Below are 18,783 nucleotides of genomic sequence, written 5' to 3' on the forward strand. Positions count from 1 at the left end.
TTCTTCTAGTGGATCGTCTTTCCTCCTTTATCGTATATTAGTTGAGCATAAAGTTCAGGGTCCACTTCTGGGTTCTCTGTTCTGTTCCATTGATCTATATGTCTGTTTTTGTGCCAGTACCACACTGTCTTGATGAACACAGCTTTGTAGTACAACCTGAAATCTGGCATTGTGATGCCCCCAGATATGGTTTTCTTTTTTTAAAATTCCCCTGGCTGTTTGGGGTCTTTTCTGATTCCACACAAATCTTAAAATAATTTGTTCTAAGTCTCTGAAGAAAGTCCATGGTATTTTGATAGGGATTGCATTATACGTGTAAATTGCCCTGGGTAACATTGACATTTTCACAATATTAATTCTGCCAATCCATGAGCATGGAATATTTTTCCATCTCTTTGTGTCTTCCTCAATTTCTTTCAGAAGTGTTCTGTAGTTTTTAGGGTATATTTTGAGAACCATTTGAATGGTAAATGGTTCTCCAACCTTTTATTTTCAGGTTGTAGGTGTCCTTCTGTCTAAAATGAGTCTCTTGTAGACAGCAAATAGATGGGTCCTGTTTTTTTATCCAGTCTGAAACTCTGCGCCTTTTGATGGGGTCATTAAGCCCATTCACATTCAGAGTTACTTGAACTTCTTCTTAAAGGGGAGTTTTAAGAGTCCCCCTTAAAATTTCTTGCAGAGCTGGTTTGGAGGTCACATATTCTTTCAGTTCCTGCCTGTCTCGGAAGCTCTTTATCTCTCCTTCCATTTTGAATGAGAGCCTTGCTGGATAAAGTATTCTTGGTTGCATGTTCTTCTCATTTAGGACCCTGAATATATCCTGCCAGGCCTTTCTGGCCTGCCACGTCTCTGTGGAGAGGTCTGCTGTTACCCTAATATTCCTCCCCATGAAAGTCAGGGACTTCTTGTCTCTTGCTGCTTTAAGGATCTTCTCTTTATCTTTGGAATTTGCAAGCTTCACTATTAGATGTCGAGGTGTTGAACGGTTTTTATTGATTTTAGGGGGGGATCTCTCTATTTCCTGGATCTGAATGCCTGTTTCCCTTCCCAGATTGGGAAAGTTTTCAGCTAGGATTTGTTCAAATACATATTCTGGCCCTCTGGCCCTTTCGGCGCCCTCGGGAACCCCAATTAAACGTAGGTTTTTCTTCCTTAGACTGTCATTTATTTGCCTTAATCTGTCTTCATGGTTCTTTAATTGTTTATCTCTTTTTTCCTCAGTTTCCCTCTTTGCCATTAACTTGTCTTCTATGTCACTCACTCGTTCTTCCACCTCGTTAACCCTCGTCGTTAGGACTTCTAGTTTGGATTGCATCTCATTCAATTGATTTTTAATTTCTGCCTGATTGGATCTAAATTCTGCAGTCATGAAGTCTCGTGAGGCCTTAATGCTTTTTTCTAGAGCCACCAGTAGCTGTAGAATAGTGCTTCTGGATTGGCTTTCTGACATTGAAGTGTAATCCAGATTTTGTAACTCTGTGGGAGAGAGGGCTGTTTCTGATTCTTTCTTTTGAGGTGAGGTTTTCCTTCTAGTCATTTTGCTCAGTGCAGAGTGGCCAGAAACAAGTTGTATTGGAACACGGGGGAGTATCACTGGTCCGTCCAGCTGGTCTTCTGGGGGAGGGGCCTGCTGTGCTGATTTTCAGGTGTTAGCACTTGGGGGAGCTGCTCTGCCCCTGCCTGCTGCCGGGCTCAGCGGGGGTTGTTTACCCCGTGGGGCCACAGGAGGAACAGCAGCAGTTGCTATGGCAACTCTGGAAGCCTGGATTCAGCCTCCGCAGGAACTACGGGGCTCGGGGCTCTCGGCTCTCCGTCCGCAGGCCCTGGAGGCTCCGGGGCGGGGCCGCTGATCTGCTCAGCTCGGGGCAGGAGCGTCCTCGCTGTCCTGGGCCCTCCCGGCCTCTGCCTGTCCCGGGGGAGGCCGGATCCTGGGCTGTGTCCCGGCGCCCTGTGCTCCGGGGCCTGCGCTGTGGGATTCGCGCTCCCGCCCCGCAGCCCCCTCCGCGGAGCCGCCGCCCGAGCCCCTCCGAGCTGCTCCGGTCGGTCCCGCCGTGCGCGCTGCAGCCCTTAGGGAGCTCGGCGCACTCTCCTGCGCTCGCAGGAGCCTGTTAGTGTCCCAGGGAGCCCGAGGGCATCCCCGCCCTCCTGGGTCCTGCTCCAACTCCCTGCGAGCCCCTTTCCACCCGCCCGGGAAGGTTGGTGCAGCTCCTGCTCCTCCGGGACGGGACGGGGCTCTCCTGTCCTGGGGACACTCGCCCCGGCCTCAGCCCGGCTCCTCGCGGGGCCCCTCCCCCTCGGAGGCCTTTTGTTCCTTTATTTCTCTTTCCCCGTCTTCCTACCTTGATAGAAGCGCGGACTCTTCTCACTGTAGCATTCCAGCTGGTCTCTCTTTAAATCTCAGGCCGAATTCGTAAATTTTCAGGATGGTTTGAAGGTTATCTAGGTAATTTGGTGGGGACAGGTGATTTGGGGACCCTGCTCTTCCGCCATCTTGCCCCTCCCCCCCTGTAGTTTGAAAGTTGATGAAATGTGCTTTATGGTTTAGTATGTGCTGTTTTAGGGACATGTGTGTGCTATGTTCCATGCATGCTAAAAAAGAATGTATATATTATTAATTTACTCACATCTTTTATATATTTACTAATCAGTGGAATTTGTCAGTTTCTAAGAAAGATGTATTAATTTCCCCAGATAATGGTGGGTTTGTCCACTTTTTTCCTTGTAGTTCTGACAATTTCTTATGTATTTAGATGCTAAAGTTGATAGTTTTACATTGTTCTTGATCAATGCAAGGGTCCTACCCAAATACAGTGGAACTTTGGTTGAAAATTAGTTTAGATTTTACAGAATGCTTAGTGAATGACATACACAGAGTGCTCATTTTAACATTAACTGTATTAGCCAAAAACTGGACCAAATATCCAGATAAACTGTTGCATATTCATACAAGGGAATACTAAAAATTAAAATGAATAAACTCATGCTTATACAAAATTTGTGGAAGGATCTCATAACATAATGTTGAGTATAAGAATCCACCCTCACAAGTGCATATTGTGTAATTCTCCTATAAAGTTCAAAAACAAGCAAAACTCATCTATGGTGATAAAAGTCACAACAATGGTTATTTTTGGGGGTAATGACTGACAGAGGGCACAAAGGAGGTATCTCAGGTGTTACTGGTGTTCCCCATCTTGACCTGGGCAGTGGTTATGCAGGTGTGTTCACTATGTAAATATGTTTCAAGCTGTATACACTTTTGTGCATTTCTCTGAATATAGTTCCATTTCAGCAAAATTTTGCTAACAAGTAAAGATAAAAAGACTTTGTGCTCTTTATAAAATAAAACCATGGCAATTATTTTGCTAAATATTCTATTTTACCTATCCTTTATTGTTTGTAATAATAGTCATGATACTCTGATTAACACTTCATCACTTAGCATTTCATTTAGCCTTAGCCTGTGCAGCCAATGCAGCTTCTTCACGCCACTTAGCTTTCTTTGCCAGGTTCCAACTTGTTAAGGATTCATGTCGTTCTGCAGCCTGAAAACAAACAAAAACAAAACAAAAAACAAAGCAAAGCCTTGTGACTGTCTGGAAAGAATCTTTTTACAGATAGACATATATAGGAGATACTCCAAGAAGAGGAGAAAATTAACTCAAGATATCTGTCACAAATAATATCCAATAAAAATGATCCTTTGGTAGAGGAAAAAAAGTTTTTAAGTTGTTAGACTTCTAGTCAACAGGATGACTGACATTGGAAATCGGCCCTGACTCCCTTGGCACACAAAGACATATTTTTTGGATAAAAAATAACAAAAATATTTTCAAATAGTTATGCTCAAAATCAAGAAAGGGAAATCCTTAGGAATCAGAATGGGAAGATCTCAAAAGGCAGGGCATAAGCATGATTGAAGACAGGATAAGGAGGAATGGCTTCAGGGAGAGGGGCAAATAGGGTTTTTAACAGCTGTGGGCTGGGAGTTTAATCTCTACACCAATAGGTGAGGTCAGAGTTAGGATCTGGGGTTGGAAGTATCAGATAATCCAAAGAAATGACTACAATCCCTCACACTAGCCCAAGGAACTGGCAAAGAAACTAGGCATTTACCGCGGGGGGTGGGGTGGGGGAATCACCTCAGAAAAGGAAGGATGATCAGCATCATAATTAGGATGGAAAAATTCTATCTAGAAAATAGATCTGAGGGAATAATCTAAGGTCAGTACAGAGACACAAATACAAAAAATAGAAAAGAAAGTTAAGAGACATGGAGAATACAATTAGACGTTCCAACATACATGCATAATATGGAAAGAATAGGATGGGCAAAGAGGCCATATTTGAAGTTATGATGGCTTAGACTTTTTCAGAAGCGAGGGAAGCTATTGGTCTTCAGACTGAAGAGTGTACAAAGTCCTTAGCAGAATAAAAAAAATGTAATAGATATTGATGAATGCCTAATCCACCCCTCACACTTAATATATCCACAGTACAGGACTTGGTGTGTTTTGCCTGTCGTGTCTATCAGTTCTCTCCCCAGCTTTACACATCTTCACAAATGGTGGCACCATCCACCTTGTTGCTGAAGTCAAAACCCCAGGCTTTTTGGTTGTTTCTTTCTTCCATTTTCTTTCCTCTTCCCACATCAAACTTACCACAAAGTTCTATCCTTTCTATCTCCCCAAATATATCTCAAATTGCTAACCTTTTCTCCACTACCATCTATCACAATCTCAGTTACAATATATGCATTAATTATTTAAAACAAAAGATGAATTGGACACAGGCAAGAAGGATAGCTGTGAGGCCCTTTAGAAAAGACTGCAATCAACTAGGCAATAGATGTTGGTTATCTCAGACCAGAGTGATATCGGGAGAGATGTTGAGGAGTGGTCCAACAGTAGGTATATTTTAAAGTGGAGTCAGCAGGATTGCTGACGTAGAATGGCTTACTTGTGAGCAGCTGGGAAGATGGTAAAATAGCACCTGGACAAGGCCGTTTTGGAGGGGGTGGTCAGGGAAGGTCTCTGATGGGAGTGAGAATAAGCCAGCTATGGCAGGACCAGGGGAAGGAAGGAAAGCCTAGTGACAAAGGGGTTAGCATATTAAAAAAAAAAAAAAAAGCAGGGATCCCTGGGTGGCGCAGCGGTTTGGCGCCTGCCTTTGGCCCGGGGCGTGATCCTGGAGACCCGGGATCGAATCCCACGTCGGGCTCCCGGTGCATGGAGCCTGCTTCTCCCTCTGCCTGTGTCTCTGCCTCTCTGTCTCTCTCTGTGTGACTATCATGAATAAATAAATAAAATCTTTAAAAAAAAAAAAGCAACTAGTGTAGATGGAGCATAATGAACAAAGAAGATGTTATAAAACGAGGTGGGTCCAGACAGTATCAGACTCTCGTCTGTCATTTAGGAGCTAGAGAATCATCACCTTGGTGGACAGTCATTTTATCTACAGGAGGCTATCCACGAGAGATGACAAAGTCTCTTTATTTTTATGTTTGAATATTTAAGAAATATTTAGGAAGTTTCCCATTTGAAGAGAGTCATTTCAAAGCACACATTCTCTGCCACGCTAATAGAAATGAATGGATACGTACATAACATAGTAAGCTTACAGCTTCAGTCCTTATGTGAATTACTGGGCCCAGATACTCTCAAAAACCTAAAAAATAACCCAGGGGAAGAGTCACAGAACTAGGGAGAATGGTAATTGGCTACATGTGCCCAGAGAGCAAAGATGTATGGGCCCAAGCAAACCCTTCTACATGATGCAGCAGCCAAAACTTAGTTCCAACTCTGGCTGTGCTAATAGGACATAGTTCACCAACAAGGAAGTTACAGTCATGATCTGATGGGTCCAGCTGCAAATGCCACAGTGAAGAGGGACACTGATAAACTGCAGTGTGTTCAGAAGAGAGCTCAAAATACAGGGAAGTTGTAAGAGGGGAATTAAGACTGGAAAAGAGAAGACTCGTGAGGATGTGTTAGATGTCTCCCAATATTTGTGGGGCTGCTCTTCATGGTAAAAAGCAGTCAGTAGATGAAAGGATTTGGGGAAACAAGAACACAATTAGAGTAATCAGCTCTTAATTTCTCTCTGGAAACCACGTACTGGAGATGACAAGGAAAGGGCTCACATACAGGAATTAGACACACAAGTTGACCTTGATCACTTCCAACGTTTGCCTTTTCTAACGATTTAATGATTCTATGTGATAGCCTACGATTGAGTTCATGACTTAAAGAATGATCTAGTCTGGGTAACTTTCACACAGCAAACTTCTTTTTGTGTGGATTTTAACCAGGCTATGAACTGTTTTGTTTTTGTTTTTATCTTATAAACAGAAACAAGCTTTGGTTCCTCCTGTCCATGTAGTTTGCACTTGTGGACTCAAATTTCCATGAAAGAAATTGGTTCCAGGAGGACAGATATTTATGGGTGGCTCAAGGTGTTGAAGACAAAATTGTGCTTACACTGAAAGCACAGCACAATAAACCCCAAATTGAGAACAAAACTCATAATATTTCTTGAAATTCACCTGTACAGCTTTATTTTAAAGAGAATACTCACCCTTTTGGCTGACGCTATCACTGCAAAACAGGCGATAATGGTGAGTCCAATCATTATGTAACAAGCTTTCACTCGAGCCTTGTTTCTTGCAGCATCTATCATTTCAGGCCTAAACCAAGATGTGTATTCTGTTAATTATATTGGAGCAATCTGCTTTTTCTCACTGACATGATAGATAATCATTTGTTATGTAAATATGCCCCAAATTTCCCTCAATGCCAACCGCAGTTGTGGAAGACACATCTAAAACCTAGCCCGTTACATTACCAATTTCAAATTAACAGGTATATTTAGGTCTTAGTTACTGTCAATCTACAATGTAATACAGCTTCTGATTGCTCAAAATATAATGACTAGAAATGATGGTCTGACTCTCCATCATTTTTTAATCATAGATCAGGGTAAAGAATTTATGTATGTCTATGACTCGTGTTCATTTGCCCCTCTATTGTTAAGTGAGCTTCATTTTTAGTTTTTTTCTAATGATTTTATTTATTTATTCATCACACACACACACACACACACACACACACACACAGGCAGAGACACAGGCAGAGGGAGAAGCAGCTCCCCATGCAGGGAGCCCGATGTGGGACTCGATCCCGGAACTCCAGGATCATGCCCTGGGAGGCACTAAACTGCTGAGCCACCCAGGGATCCCCTTCATTTTTAGTTTAGTTTTTTAAAGATTTTATTTATTTGTTTTGAGGGGGACAAGGGGAAGGGGCAGAGGCAGAGAGAGAGAGAGAGAGAGAGACGATCTGAAGCAGACCCCCACTAAGCCAGGAGCATGAGTTGGGGCTCCATCTTAGAACCCTGAGATCATGACCTGAGTTGAAAACCAAAAATCATCCACATAACTGACTGAGCCACCCAGGTGCCCCTCCCTATTTATTATTTATTTATTTATTTATTTACTTATTTATCTGTCATTTATTTGAGAGAGAGAACAAGAAGCGGGGAGAGAAGAGAGAGAAAGAGAGAGAGAGAAGAAGACTCCCTGCTAAGCAGAAAGCCCAATGTGGGTTCGATCCCAGGATCCAGAGATCAAGACCTGAGCTGAAGTGAGATGCTTAACTGACTGCACCATTCAGGCTCCCCTCTCCTTTCTAGTTTTAAACAGGTTGTTTCTTTAAAAACTTATTTACCTCATTTTGTTTTCTCATCAGGCTCCCAATCTCTCCTTGCCCCATCCCATCCAATCCTGAATGGAAAGGTCCTTTACATTTTGTAAGGACCACTATGAGAGAAAAGGTGTTTTCTTTGTGGCTTTTGCATGAAGTTTTAAAAAGAAGTGATCGAAATCACAAAGATTTGTTGAAGAAAAAGAAAAAGTCACTTTCGTTTTCTTATTATTCTGAAATTTTATATACTTATTGAATACTGGGGAGACTTATTTATTAATATAAAATTACGGGCAAGTTGAGATTTTAGCAATGCTATTTAACAAAGCAGTATTAAAAACATAATCATGCCTGTGGGCCTTTTATACTGAAATAAACTTTAACAATTGGCAACAAGTTTATAGATACACATGATTAAATAATGATTCTTGAGAATGTATGCAGCAGTAGTCTTTCTTATCTAAAGTCAAGTTTAAATAGAATGTAGTTACATTGGAAAAAAAATTCAGAAAGACAAGTTGAGATTTCTCTTAAGAATGAAAAAAGTTTTCTTTAACTTTTCCACCAGTTTAAAAAGCACAGAAAACCAGTATCTAGCCTGTTTTCCTTAGATTTGAGACAGGTGAAGATGCACATTTTAAGATGTTGGTTGCAAACAGGTGAATATGAAGACATTATTAGATTATATTTGTTGCTGAGTTTTGTTCCAGATGGAGCCTAGAAGATATGATCTTTTTTACCTATCCATCTGGCTTTGATCTGCTATACCAAATTAGTTTAGCACTGAAAAAAAAAAAAAACCAAGAAAAACCACAACTATTATTAAATATCATTAGTGTGTGATAAAAAAAATTGTAGGTCACTTGTTAATTACATGTCCATTAAGAGCATACAAAGTGAAAGCTGTTCACATTGTGAATCTAATACTCAGTTTAGGAGCCATATCCCTCTTAAATAACAATGCTTTAAAAAATTACAATAACAGTGAAAGGGAATATAAGGGAAGGGAGAAGAAATGTGTGGGAGATATCAGAAAGGGACACAGAACATAAAGACTTCTAACTCTGGGAAATGAACTAGGGGTGGTGGAAGGGGAGGAGGGCGGGGGGTGGGGGTGAATGGGTGACGGGCACGGAGGGGGACACTTGACAGGATGAGCACTGGGTGTTATTCTGTATGTTGGTAAATTGAACACCAATAAAAATTAATTTATAAAAAAATAAAAAATTACAATAACAGCAAAATGAAAAATATTCAAATACTTTATTTAATGTTTCCAACCCCAAACTACAATTCCTTTCTTAGACATCTTATTCAAAGTTAAATTCTCCTGTTTATAACACTTCTTTTGACTGTGATCCTGGGGAAATTAAATGATTTCTGTAAAATGGTTCTCTTCACACAAAGAGCTATTATTAATGTAATCCTGGGCCTACAGTCTCTCGATGAACATTAATTTACAATACTGCAGCTTCTTTACAAACTTTTTTTTTTTTTAGTTATCAGTTGATTTATTATTGAAGTATTGATTACTCTGTTATAGCACTAAAACTCAAAATTCCAAAAAATTAAGGACAGTGTTTTAGCTTTTCTGAGTATAATTTCTGCTTTGGTCTAAGTCTGTAGTTTCAGAGTCTATTCATCTTAAGGCAAACAATCTTTGTTTTATAATATTGAAAAATGTCTCTGTGGTTGAATAAATGTTGAATGCAGATTCAAATTCATTGTTATTTCAAATTCCATGCCCATTCCTCATTAAATAATTTGATCCAAGAAAGAAACAAAATGTTTGAGAATTCATTATTGAGTGGAAATTTCCCATATTTTTTTTCATTTATTTGATATGCTTTGGGTAACTATTACATTAAAAAGTAATAAAAGTGTTACTGAAGTAACATTGTGTGTCAACTACAATTTAAAGGATGTAAATTTAAATTTCAAAAAAATGTAGGTAATATGTGCACAGCAAAATGTAGGCCTAGTTTCCATCATCCATTCTACTAGTCATTGATTATATTGTATAAAAATAATATACAGGACATCTAAAATCCTTATTTGATATTATAGTTCTAGTCTCCCCATTTTTTTTAAAGATCAGTTTAAAAAGTAGTAGATTGGTTTTCTTCTTAGTTTCCTTCATTCTCTTTTAAAAATTGACTCCCTTGTAAAAATTCTGGGAAGTGGGATCCCTGCGTGGCTCAGCGGTTTGGTGCCTGCCTTTGGCCCAGGGAGTGATCCTGCGGTTCAAGGGTCGAGTCCTATGTTGGGCTCCCTGCATGGAGCCTGCTTCTCCCTCTGCCTGTGTCTCTGCCTCTCTCTCTCTGTCTCTCTCTATGTCTATCATGAATAAATAAAAAATCTAAAAAAAAAAATGCTGGGAAGTAGTTTGGGCTTGCATAAACCGAAACTGTAGAAAGACAGTTTTTACTTGTTTGGACTAAGTTAAATGTACCCTTGGGGTGAAGTCGTCACGTTGAGTTTTATCATTTAAGCGACCCTCTGTCTTGGGCTTGGGATGCTGAAGAGGCTAGGGATGCTGAGCTCCGAGGGTCCCGGCCCCGGGGACACCCGGTGCTCGGTGGGCTGCAGAACCAGCCCCAGGCGTCTCCAGCCCCAGAACGGGAGGTCCCTGGACGCAGATTCCTCCCAGAGACTCTCAGGCCCTCCCAAGAGCCAGGATCCTTCGCTGGGCGGGGCAGGGAGCTGCTCCCAGGGCAGAGCGCCTCTCCCCCTCTGGGGACCCCGCAGGACCCGGAGCGCACGCGTGGGCCAGGCCTTCTGCGCGGCCCAAGGGCTCAGCTTGCGGCTCCGCGCTCCCAGGGGCAGGTGTCTGGGCGGGGGTGGAAGTGCCCCCTGAACTTCTGGGTTTTCGCTCAACTTCAGCCTCTCCTAGTAAGCTTAGACGCCCATTGTCCCGTCAAGGAATCTGACCTTTAGCCGACCAAGGGGAGGTGATGCCCCGGGCACCTGCCGCGGCGCACGCCGCACTTACGGGATCCGAGGCGGGATGTCCTCCATCGCTTTGAAACGCCCGGTCCACAGCAGGATTTTCTTATCGAATTGCGAAGGCTTGTGCTCGGCGGGAACCCGGTGCACCTTTCCTGCTGCGAAAGCGACAGGGGTGGAGGGAGGAACCGACTGACCGACCGCACGGTGGCTCAGCGCACGCGCGCCCCCACCTCCCTCGGTGCCCCCAGCCCCGGCCCCGCGGCCGCCGCCCCGCCCCGCCGCGCCCCCCTCCCGGGTCGTTCCCAGCCCCGGCTCACCGGGACCCTGGGGCCCAGAGCCGCTGGGGGCCCGGCCGCTGCAGTAGCGGGGCAGACCCCGAGGCCGCACAGGCGCCGTGGGCCGCGGGGCGGCTTCTCCACGCGCTCCCGGGGCGCCGCGAAGGATGCGCCCCAGGCGGAGGCGCAGGAGGCCCCCGACAGCCGCGAGCATCCTGCGCGGGCTTCCCGGGCTCCCGGCCGCTGGCAGAGCACTGCTCCCCGCGCCCCGCCTCGGCCCCGCCCCCATCCCCCCGGCCCCGCCCCTGCCCCGCCCCTCGCCGCGCTGGCCCCGCCCCTCACAGCACTGGCCCCGCCCCCCGCCCTTCGCCACACTGGCCCCGCCCCTCACAGCACTGGCCCCGCCCCCCGCCCCGCCCTCGCCGCGCTGGCCCCGGCCCCGCCCTTCGCCACACTGGCCCCGCCCCTCACAACACTGGCCCCCGCCCTGCCGCACTGGCCCCGCCCCAGGGCCCGCCCTCGCCACACTGGCCCCGCCCCGGCCCCGCCCTCGCCACACTGGCCCCGCCCCCCGGGGGACCCAGGGTCCCCTCTCGGAGCAGATTCACGACCCCCTGAGACTGCTCCCTGCAGCTCCTTTTATTTTTTTTTAATTTTTATTTATTTATGATAGTCACAGAGAGAGAGGGAGAGGCAGAGACACAGGCAGAGGGAGAAGCAGGCTCCATGCACCGGGAGCCCGACGTGGGATTCGATCCCGAGTCTCCAGGATCGCGCCCTGGGCCACAGGCAGGCGCTAAACCGCTGCGCCACCAGGGATTCCTGCAGCTCCTTTTAAAGGCATTTTTCTTCGTATGGAGTAGAAACGCGTTTCCCTCCGGCTATCACCCTTTGGTTCCACTGTTTGGTTCCAAGAGAATAAATCTAAACCCCCCGGAAAGAACCAACAGTCCTTCAAGGGCAGGACACGCCAGATGTTGCACGTCAGTGTGAAGACATGCAACGAACTTATGAATTCCCCACGAAGACAGTTCTTGAAGCTGGCTCCTCATCCCATCCTCCACTCCCATGCCTTTTCTCTTATCTAGGCAAAACAACCTCAGTTGCTGCAATTTATTTCTCTCCATCTCTTCATTTCTTGCTAAGACCACAAACTCTCCAAACGTTCTTCAAAAGGAGCCTTTCTTCTACCTCCCACCATTTTCCCTCTGCAAAAAAAAAAAAAAAAAGTGGTGGGATCAGCTAATCTCTGACATCCAAATGGAAACAAGGACTGAGGAAAGGGCTTATTGGAAAGCTGTCTACACTGAAGGACTTTACTTATTCTGCTTACTTATGCTAGGTAAGAGTGCTCTTTGGGACCCAGCACCTGGCCCAGCTCACCCTCCTCCTGTTGTTTTCCGTAGGGTTCCTTCCATAGCCAGACACCGCCTTACACTTTTCGTTGGATCTCCAGATATTTCTTTCTCCCTAACCAGACTGTCAGGCTCTTGAAGGCAAGATCTCTGTAACTCCACTGTCTCTCACATAACAATGTTTAGCAAAAGAAGAGATTCATACCTCTGGATAGAAATATGCATTTAAAGGAGTGGTTGTAGAAGGAACACAGGCTTTGCCTTCATACAAAGGTTGAAACCCCTGATTTATGACTTAAGAGTTGCACAATCATGAGCAAATCATTTACGCCATCAATCTTGGTCTCATTTGTAAAAGAATCCCTACCTCTCAAGTTCCTTCATGCAAAGACTACAAAAATCCTTCTATATGCCAGCTATGGCTCAGAGCTGGGGATAGGGCCCGGAACAATGTCAAGTGGGAATTAGTAGATGAAGAGACAAAAAGCAGGATGAAAAAAAAGGAAGCAGGGGTGGAGTGAAAGCTATTTAGAAAACATAGCTAGGGATACCCCTCTTACTGTGCCTGGCAGACAGGTAATAACATTCCAAAAGATGTTATCATTTCTTCTCTTCACATCTTTTGTTTCAGTAGTCCCAAAACGCAAGGGCATTTTAATTTGTGTAATCTCATGGAGGCAATGTTGGAGGCTATGACCTCCCAGAAGGCAAAGGTTATGTTTCATTCAACACTGTATCCTTAGGATGTAGCTGAAAAATTTGACACTTCGTAGATCCCTTATGAGTATTTGTTAAATGAATAAATGAGTGCAAGTCTTCAATAATAAAATAGACTCGGTCTGGGCTAGTTTAAGAAAAGACTGAAGTATTTGAGGATGTGCCACATGATGAACTGAAGGAATTCCTGTTTGATGAAGTATGTTGCCATAGGTAATATTTAATTGCTCCAGGAATTTGCTGCTTGAAAATTCTCCTGTTATTCAGATGTGTTCCTTTTCCTTTTAAGATTTTATTTTTCTTCATGTTTCTGAGAAAAACATCTCTGGGAAACAGCCCATCATTAATAGTTCACCAAGGAGTATTAAACTAGCCAAGTAAGTTTATTTCCCTGGAAAGAACTAAATGTCAAACATCTACACATGATTTTCTATCCCAAGCTTCTCTAGAGTTGCAGAATGACAATGTGATTGAATAAGAGCTTCTATCATGAGAAAAAGAACAATCTGAATTCTATTTTCTATTCCTTATGGGATTAAAATGTCACTATTTGGCAGTGGTCTACATAAAAAAAGTACAGCTGCGTGAGAGATGTTTTCTTTAGTTCTAGAATTGGACTAAATTAAAAAAATACTCAAATCATCTTCTAATAGAAGAAAAAGCTAATTATATTCCTTCCTTCCTTCCTTTTTTTTTTTTTTTCCCAACAAGGACAGCTTATTTATTTTTTCGATAAATATTTCCTGAGTGCCTCCTGTATGCCGGGCACTGTTCAAGGATCTGAGGTTGCAGCAGGCAAGCAAATACAACTCTTTGCCCTCCACAGAGCTTATTACTAATATGTGGCGGTTTTATTGTGTGCTATATTATATTATTTTTCAATCCCATGGTTCATCTGATTTGTATACACTATTTTCAGTTTTGTTCCTTCCAGGCTTGATTTTGATTAGCATGGTTTACCTTTCCATTTCTTAGTATGGTTCATGTTTTCTTTTCTTTTTTTTAATTTTTTTTTTAAATTTATGACAGTCACAGAGAGAGAGAGAGAGAGAGAGAGAGAGAGGCAGAGACACAGGCAGAGGGAGAAGCAGGCTCCATGCACCGGGAGCTCAACGCGGGACCCGATCCCGGGTCTCCAGGATCGCGCCCTGGGCCAAAGGCAGGCGCCAAACAGCTGCGCCACCCAGGGATCCCGGTTCATGTTTTCATTCCTTATGGTTACTTTAGTTACTTCTTAAGATACACTGTTAAAAGTAGGAATACATTTTATTTAATTTTTATTTATTTTTAAAAGATCTTATTGATTTATTTGAGAGAGACAGAGAGACAGAGAGAATGAGAAGCCAACTCCCTCCTGGACAGGGAGCCCAACGCAGGGCTGGATCCCAGGACACCAAGATCATGACCCGAGCAAAAGGCAGATGCTTAACCTACTGAGCCACCCAGGCATCCCTATGAATCCATTTTAAATAAAGCTATTATATAGACTGAGTGGAAAGTGTGGGTAAATTTTAAATTATTTTATTATTATTATTTATTATCAAGAGCCATTGTGTGCTCACCACTGGGCTAAGGCAGGAGAAGCCAAGATTGCTGCAGAGCTATCCCTGAGAGGCTCCCACTCTGACTCAGATGATAGTCCCTCATCAGGAAATGCCTTTCTTCCTAAAGAGGAGTTGGGAGGGAACTTTAACTAGTTTGTTTTCCAATCCCCTACTAGTCTGTCTGTGGGGAAAGTTCTAAGGTGACAGCTTAGAACTGGTGACCTGCCAACCCTGCTCAATGTAGTCTCAGATTGGTTGCTTTGGGAAACTTCAATGAAGTAGCTGGTCCAGGCGACGGCCCAGTCACCCGATAGGAATGAAGCATAGGTTGACAACACACAAAGAAGCTAAAAATGAGATCTGAAAAACCATTCATGAGCTCCTACGTGCAGATCTTCTTGTTATTCCTATTCATTCCCATTTTCATTGCAGCAGTTCAATCTTTCATTCTCTCTCAAGCATGCCATTGTAATGGCCCCCCAAAGCATTTTCCCCATCTCTAGTCTGTTCTCTCTCTTGTTGTTCCTCTGTCCAGCCTCTGGGAGATAGCTTTTCTAAAGCATGGATGCAATCATGTAAATCTTTCGTGGGCCCCATTTTTTCCCTATTCCCTCCCTAATTTTGCACTCCACATCCCTTTCCATGAAGACGACCCTGAAATAAATCCTAATGTGGCAAGAGGACTCATTCAAAGTCTCCTGCTTGTATATCTTGGGTAGTCTGGTTCAAGTTCTCTGCCTTTGTCATATCCCTAGACATTTAAAATGTCACTAACCACAGGTAGGTAGGTCACATAGAATTGTTGTGTGCTATTACTGAGGCACAACAGCTACCGGTTAACATCACAGTTTACTTCTGGCTTGGAAGGCTGGTAGGCACGGTGTGTGTAACCAGTTCTCATCAGGGCATGGCAGGCTTCTGACTGGATGAATTGTTTAGGGTCCTATTGCTCTCAATAGGAGTCTGAGAAATACATTCAGAAGAAAGCAGGTTGGATTAACCGCTCCTGCACTGTTCAATAGTACATAGCTTTTATTCTGGAAACAGCAAATCTGAAATGCATTCGTGTTTATGAAGTACAAGTCTGTGCAGATTGCCCCCCGGACGGTGAAGGGGCATCTGCATTGGCCACGTCTCTAACATTCTTGGGCTGAAAGGTTATTTTTGTAGTCGACTTCGATGTCTGTTAAGGCTCTTTCATGTGTCAGTTGTACACAATTTCCCAATCACTTTATAGGAAGCAGCCTCTGGTCCTACCCCCGTGCTCAATATCAAAGTCCAAAATTCCTGGTAACAATCTCATGTGACAAAATCAGCATTTTATGGTCCCAAGGGCTATATCTGCTTCAGACTTCTCCCTCTTGAGGCACAATAATGACTTTATGTAATTCAAATCCTAGGCTTGGCTAGAATTTTAGATTGACTTACTAGTGCTTCTCCAGCTTCCCGTCCCACACCACCCTCTTCAGACACATATAGAGAAGCAGTCTTGCAGAATGAACCAGACCCAATATAAATGTCCAGCATAATACCTTTCCTATATGATTACAATTAAAGAAGGCTGCTCATAATCATAATGTGAATGACGCCACCCCAAATTCCCATAAGATAATTACCTCTTGTCCTACTTGCATTTGTACAGATCTTAACTCCTTTCAGCTGCTTGTCTCTCTCTTGATTTATGAGGTCATGTTTTCTCAGAAATTGTGAACTTACCTGTTTGAGTGTTTTGGCTATTCAGGGATAAAAAAATCAAGTTATCAAATAATTTTTTTTCTCTTTCAGCCTTTTTACTTGGGGCTACTCATACTGATTTCTGATTTCCAGTGAGAAGTATAGTCGTCATATCTAGGCAGAGCTAATTAAAAGGGCAGGGACTAAGGGTTTTGTTTTGTTTTGTTTTCCATACCTCTCAGTATACCACCATCTACAAATGGAAACAATTATTATTTATGATCATGATAAGAAGGATTTACAAAAGAACCTGTTACAGATGATTAGCACAAATCATTTAAATTATGGGAGCTCTCCAACAAGAGGTTTGGCTTGGGTTGAAGAACCAAAATCTAGGGAAATTTTTTAAGGTTGAAACTGCATAATCAACCTAAGAGAGTGTTATAGAGGTGAAAAATCAGCTATTTTGTTTGTTCATTAATTTCTTCATCTAGTCTCCTGTTTTTTGCATTTTCATTATTATAAACTATGCTGCAATGAGTATTCCTGACACATGTCCTTGGGTGCATGTGTAATAGGTTGTTCTGGGGTATATACCAGAAATGAAGTTTCTGAATCTGGGAATAGTCTCATTTTAGAAATTAAATGTTGAATTGAATGTAATGATAAATATTCTGGGATTTATTTAAAACAAAACTGGCCTCCCTCTCTGAGCTCAGGTCTGCTTCAGGCTGGCAGACTGCCATGAAGATGGGAGTGTGTGGTCAGTTTCCTATCTATCACCTCCCTGCTTTATGCTTCTCTTCAACATCTAATTGGCCCTACCTCTCATCCCCTTCACAGGTCCCCCAGGGCTCCCTCAAATCTGGAAAGGAGAAAGGGGAGGAGGAGAAGAAAGGGAAGAGAAAGGTCTTGCTTCACAGATTTTTGTGATCTGATGTAGGCACTCTCTGTCTTTGATGGCTGTCAGAAGCTGACCCTTTTTCTTGGTGTGGGCAGGGTCTTTTTATAGGTTCCTGAGACACACCGTGCATGCCCACCATGGTATCAGTGGAGTGAGGGCTTCTCCTGATGCAGCCACCTCTTTTCCCTGCTGCTGGACAGATGGCTTTAGTCACAACCTTTTGTCTTTAAATGTCTTAGTCGTGGATCAAACTCCAGAGTACGTGTGTCAAGTTCTCCAAGAGGTTCTTCCAAAACTTCTCTCCTTGGGTTTGAAGTGGGAGAAAAGAATTTCTCCTCCGCCCCCCTCCTGCCAATCCCATATGGGAATGAGGGAAATTCCAAAGCACTTCACCAGGTAGGCAGAGGGAGAGGGAGAAGCAGGCTGCCCACAGAGCAAGGAGCCAGATCTGGGGCTCCATCTCAGGATCCGGAGATCATAATCTGAGCCCAAGGCAGATGCTTCACCGGTTGAGCCACCCAGGTGCTCCACTGTTGAATTTTGTATGCTGATCTTGTATCCTTTGATCCTGATGAACTTAATTATAATTCGGTGGGTTACATATTTTTATAATTTTGTACATATTCTTGAATTTTCTATTTATTCAGTTATATTATCAAAAAAATAAAGCATTTGAGTTGTTTCTTTCCCACTTTTATACCTCCTTGTAATCATTGGCTATGTCCTCCAGAACAACATTTATAGGAAAGCATGGTAGTGGATTTTGTCCCTGACTTTGATGGGAATACTTTCACCATGAAATCTAGTATTGGTGCTATGGTCTAAATATCTGGATCCCCCCGAGATTCGTTTCTTGAAATCCTGACAACCACGGTGGCAGTATTATGAAGTGGGGCCTTTAGGAGGTCATTAAGTTATTAGGGTGAAGCCCTCATGAATGGAACTAGTAGCTTTTTTTTTAGAAAGGCCCAAGAAAGTACCCTTGTCTTTTCTGCCATGTGGGGCTACAGTGAAAAGATGGTCTTCTAGGAGGCGGGCCCTTAACAAACAGGGACTCTGCCAACAATCTTCCAAGCACCCAGAATTACAATAAATAAATGTTTGTTGTTTGTAACCCACCGAGTTTATGGTATTTTTGTTGTAGCAGCCTGAATGGACTAAGACAATTGTCTTTAAAGTTTGGATGGGGGATCCCTGGGTGGCGCAGCGGTTTGGCGCCTGCCTTTGGCCCGGGGCGCGATCCTGGAGACCCGGGATCGAATCCCACATCGGGCTCCCGGTGCATGGAGCCTGCTTCTCCCTCTGCCTGTGTCTCTGCCTCTCTCTCTCTCTCTCTCTCTGTATGACTATCGTAAATAAAAAAAAAAAATTAAAGTTTGGATGGTGTAGGGGTACCTGGGTGGTTCAGTGGTTGAGCATCTGCCTTTGACTCAGGGTGTGATCCCGGGGTCTTGGGATCAAATTCCGCATCAGGCTCCCTCCAAGGAGCCTGCTTCTCCCTCTGCCTATGTCTTTGCCTCTCTTTCTCATGAATAAATAAATAAAATCTTTTTTTAAAAAAAGGTTGGGTGGTGTATTAGTTTCCAAGGGCTCCCATAACAAATTACCACAAACTGAATGCCTTAAAACAACAGAAATTTGTTCTCTGAGCTCTGGAGGCTAGGA

At 43.6% G+C, this 18,783-nt stretch overlaps 1 protein-coding gene across 1 annotated transcript; it reads right to left on the reverse strand.

Annotated features, from left to right (window-relative positions):
- Positions 1–2,528: 2,528 nt before the first annotated feature.
- FAM162B (family with sequence similarity 162 member B) lies at positions 2,529–11,157 on the reverse strand. The gene is made up of 4 exons (XM_055311219.1): positions 10,967–11,157; positions 10,693–10,804; positions 6,577–6,685; positions 2,529–3,545 (listed from the first exon to the last, which is right to left on the reverse strand). Exons 1-4 carry the CDS (start codon positions 11,136–11,138, stop codon positions 3,447–3,449), a joined length of 492 nt encoding a protein of 163 aa, XP_055167194.1. The 5' UTR covers positions 11,139–11,157; the 3' UTR covers positions 2,529–3,446.
- Between the last annotated feature and the right edge of the window lie 7,626 nt (positions 11,158–18,783).

The sequence above is a fragment of the Nyctereutes procyonoides genome, unplaced genomic scaffold, assembly GCF_905146905.1.
Source record: "Nyctereutes procyonoides isolate TBG_1078 unplaced genomic scaffold, NYPRO_anot_genome, whole genome shotgun sequence".
NCBI lineage: Eukaryota > Metazoa > Chordata > Mammalia > Carnivora > Canidae > Nyctereutes > Nyctereutes procyonoides.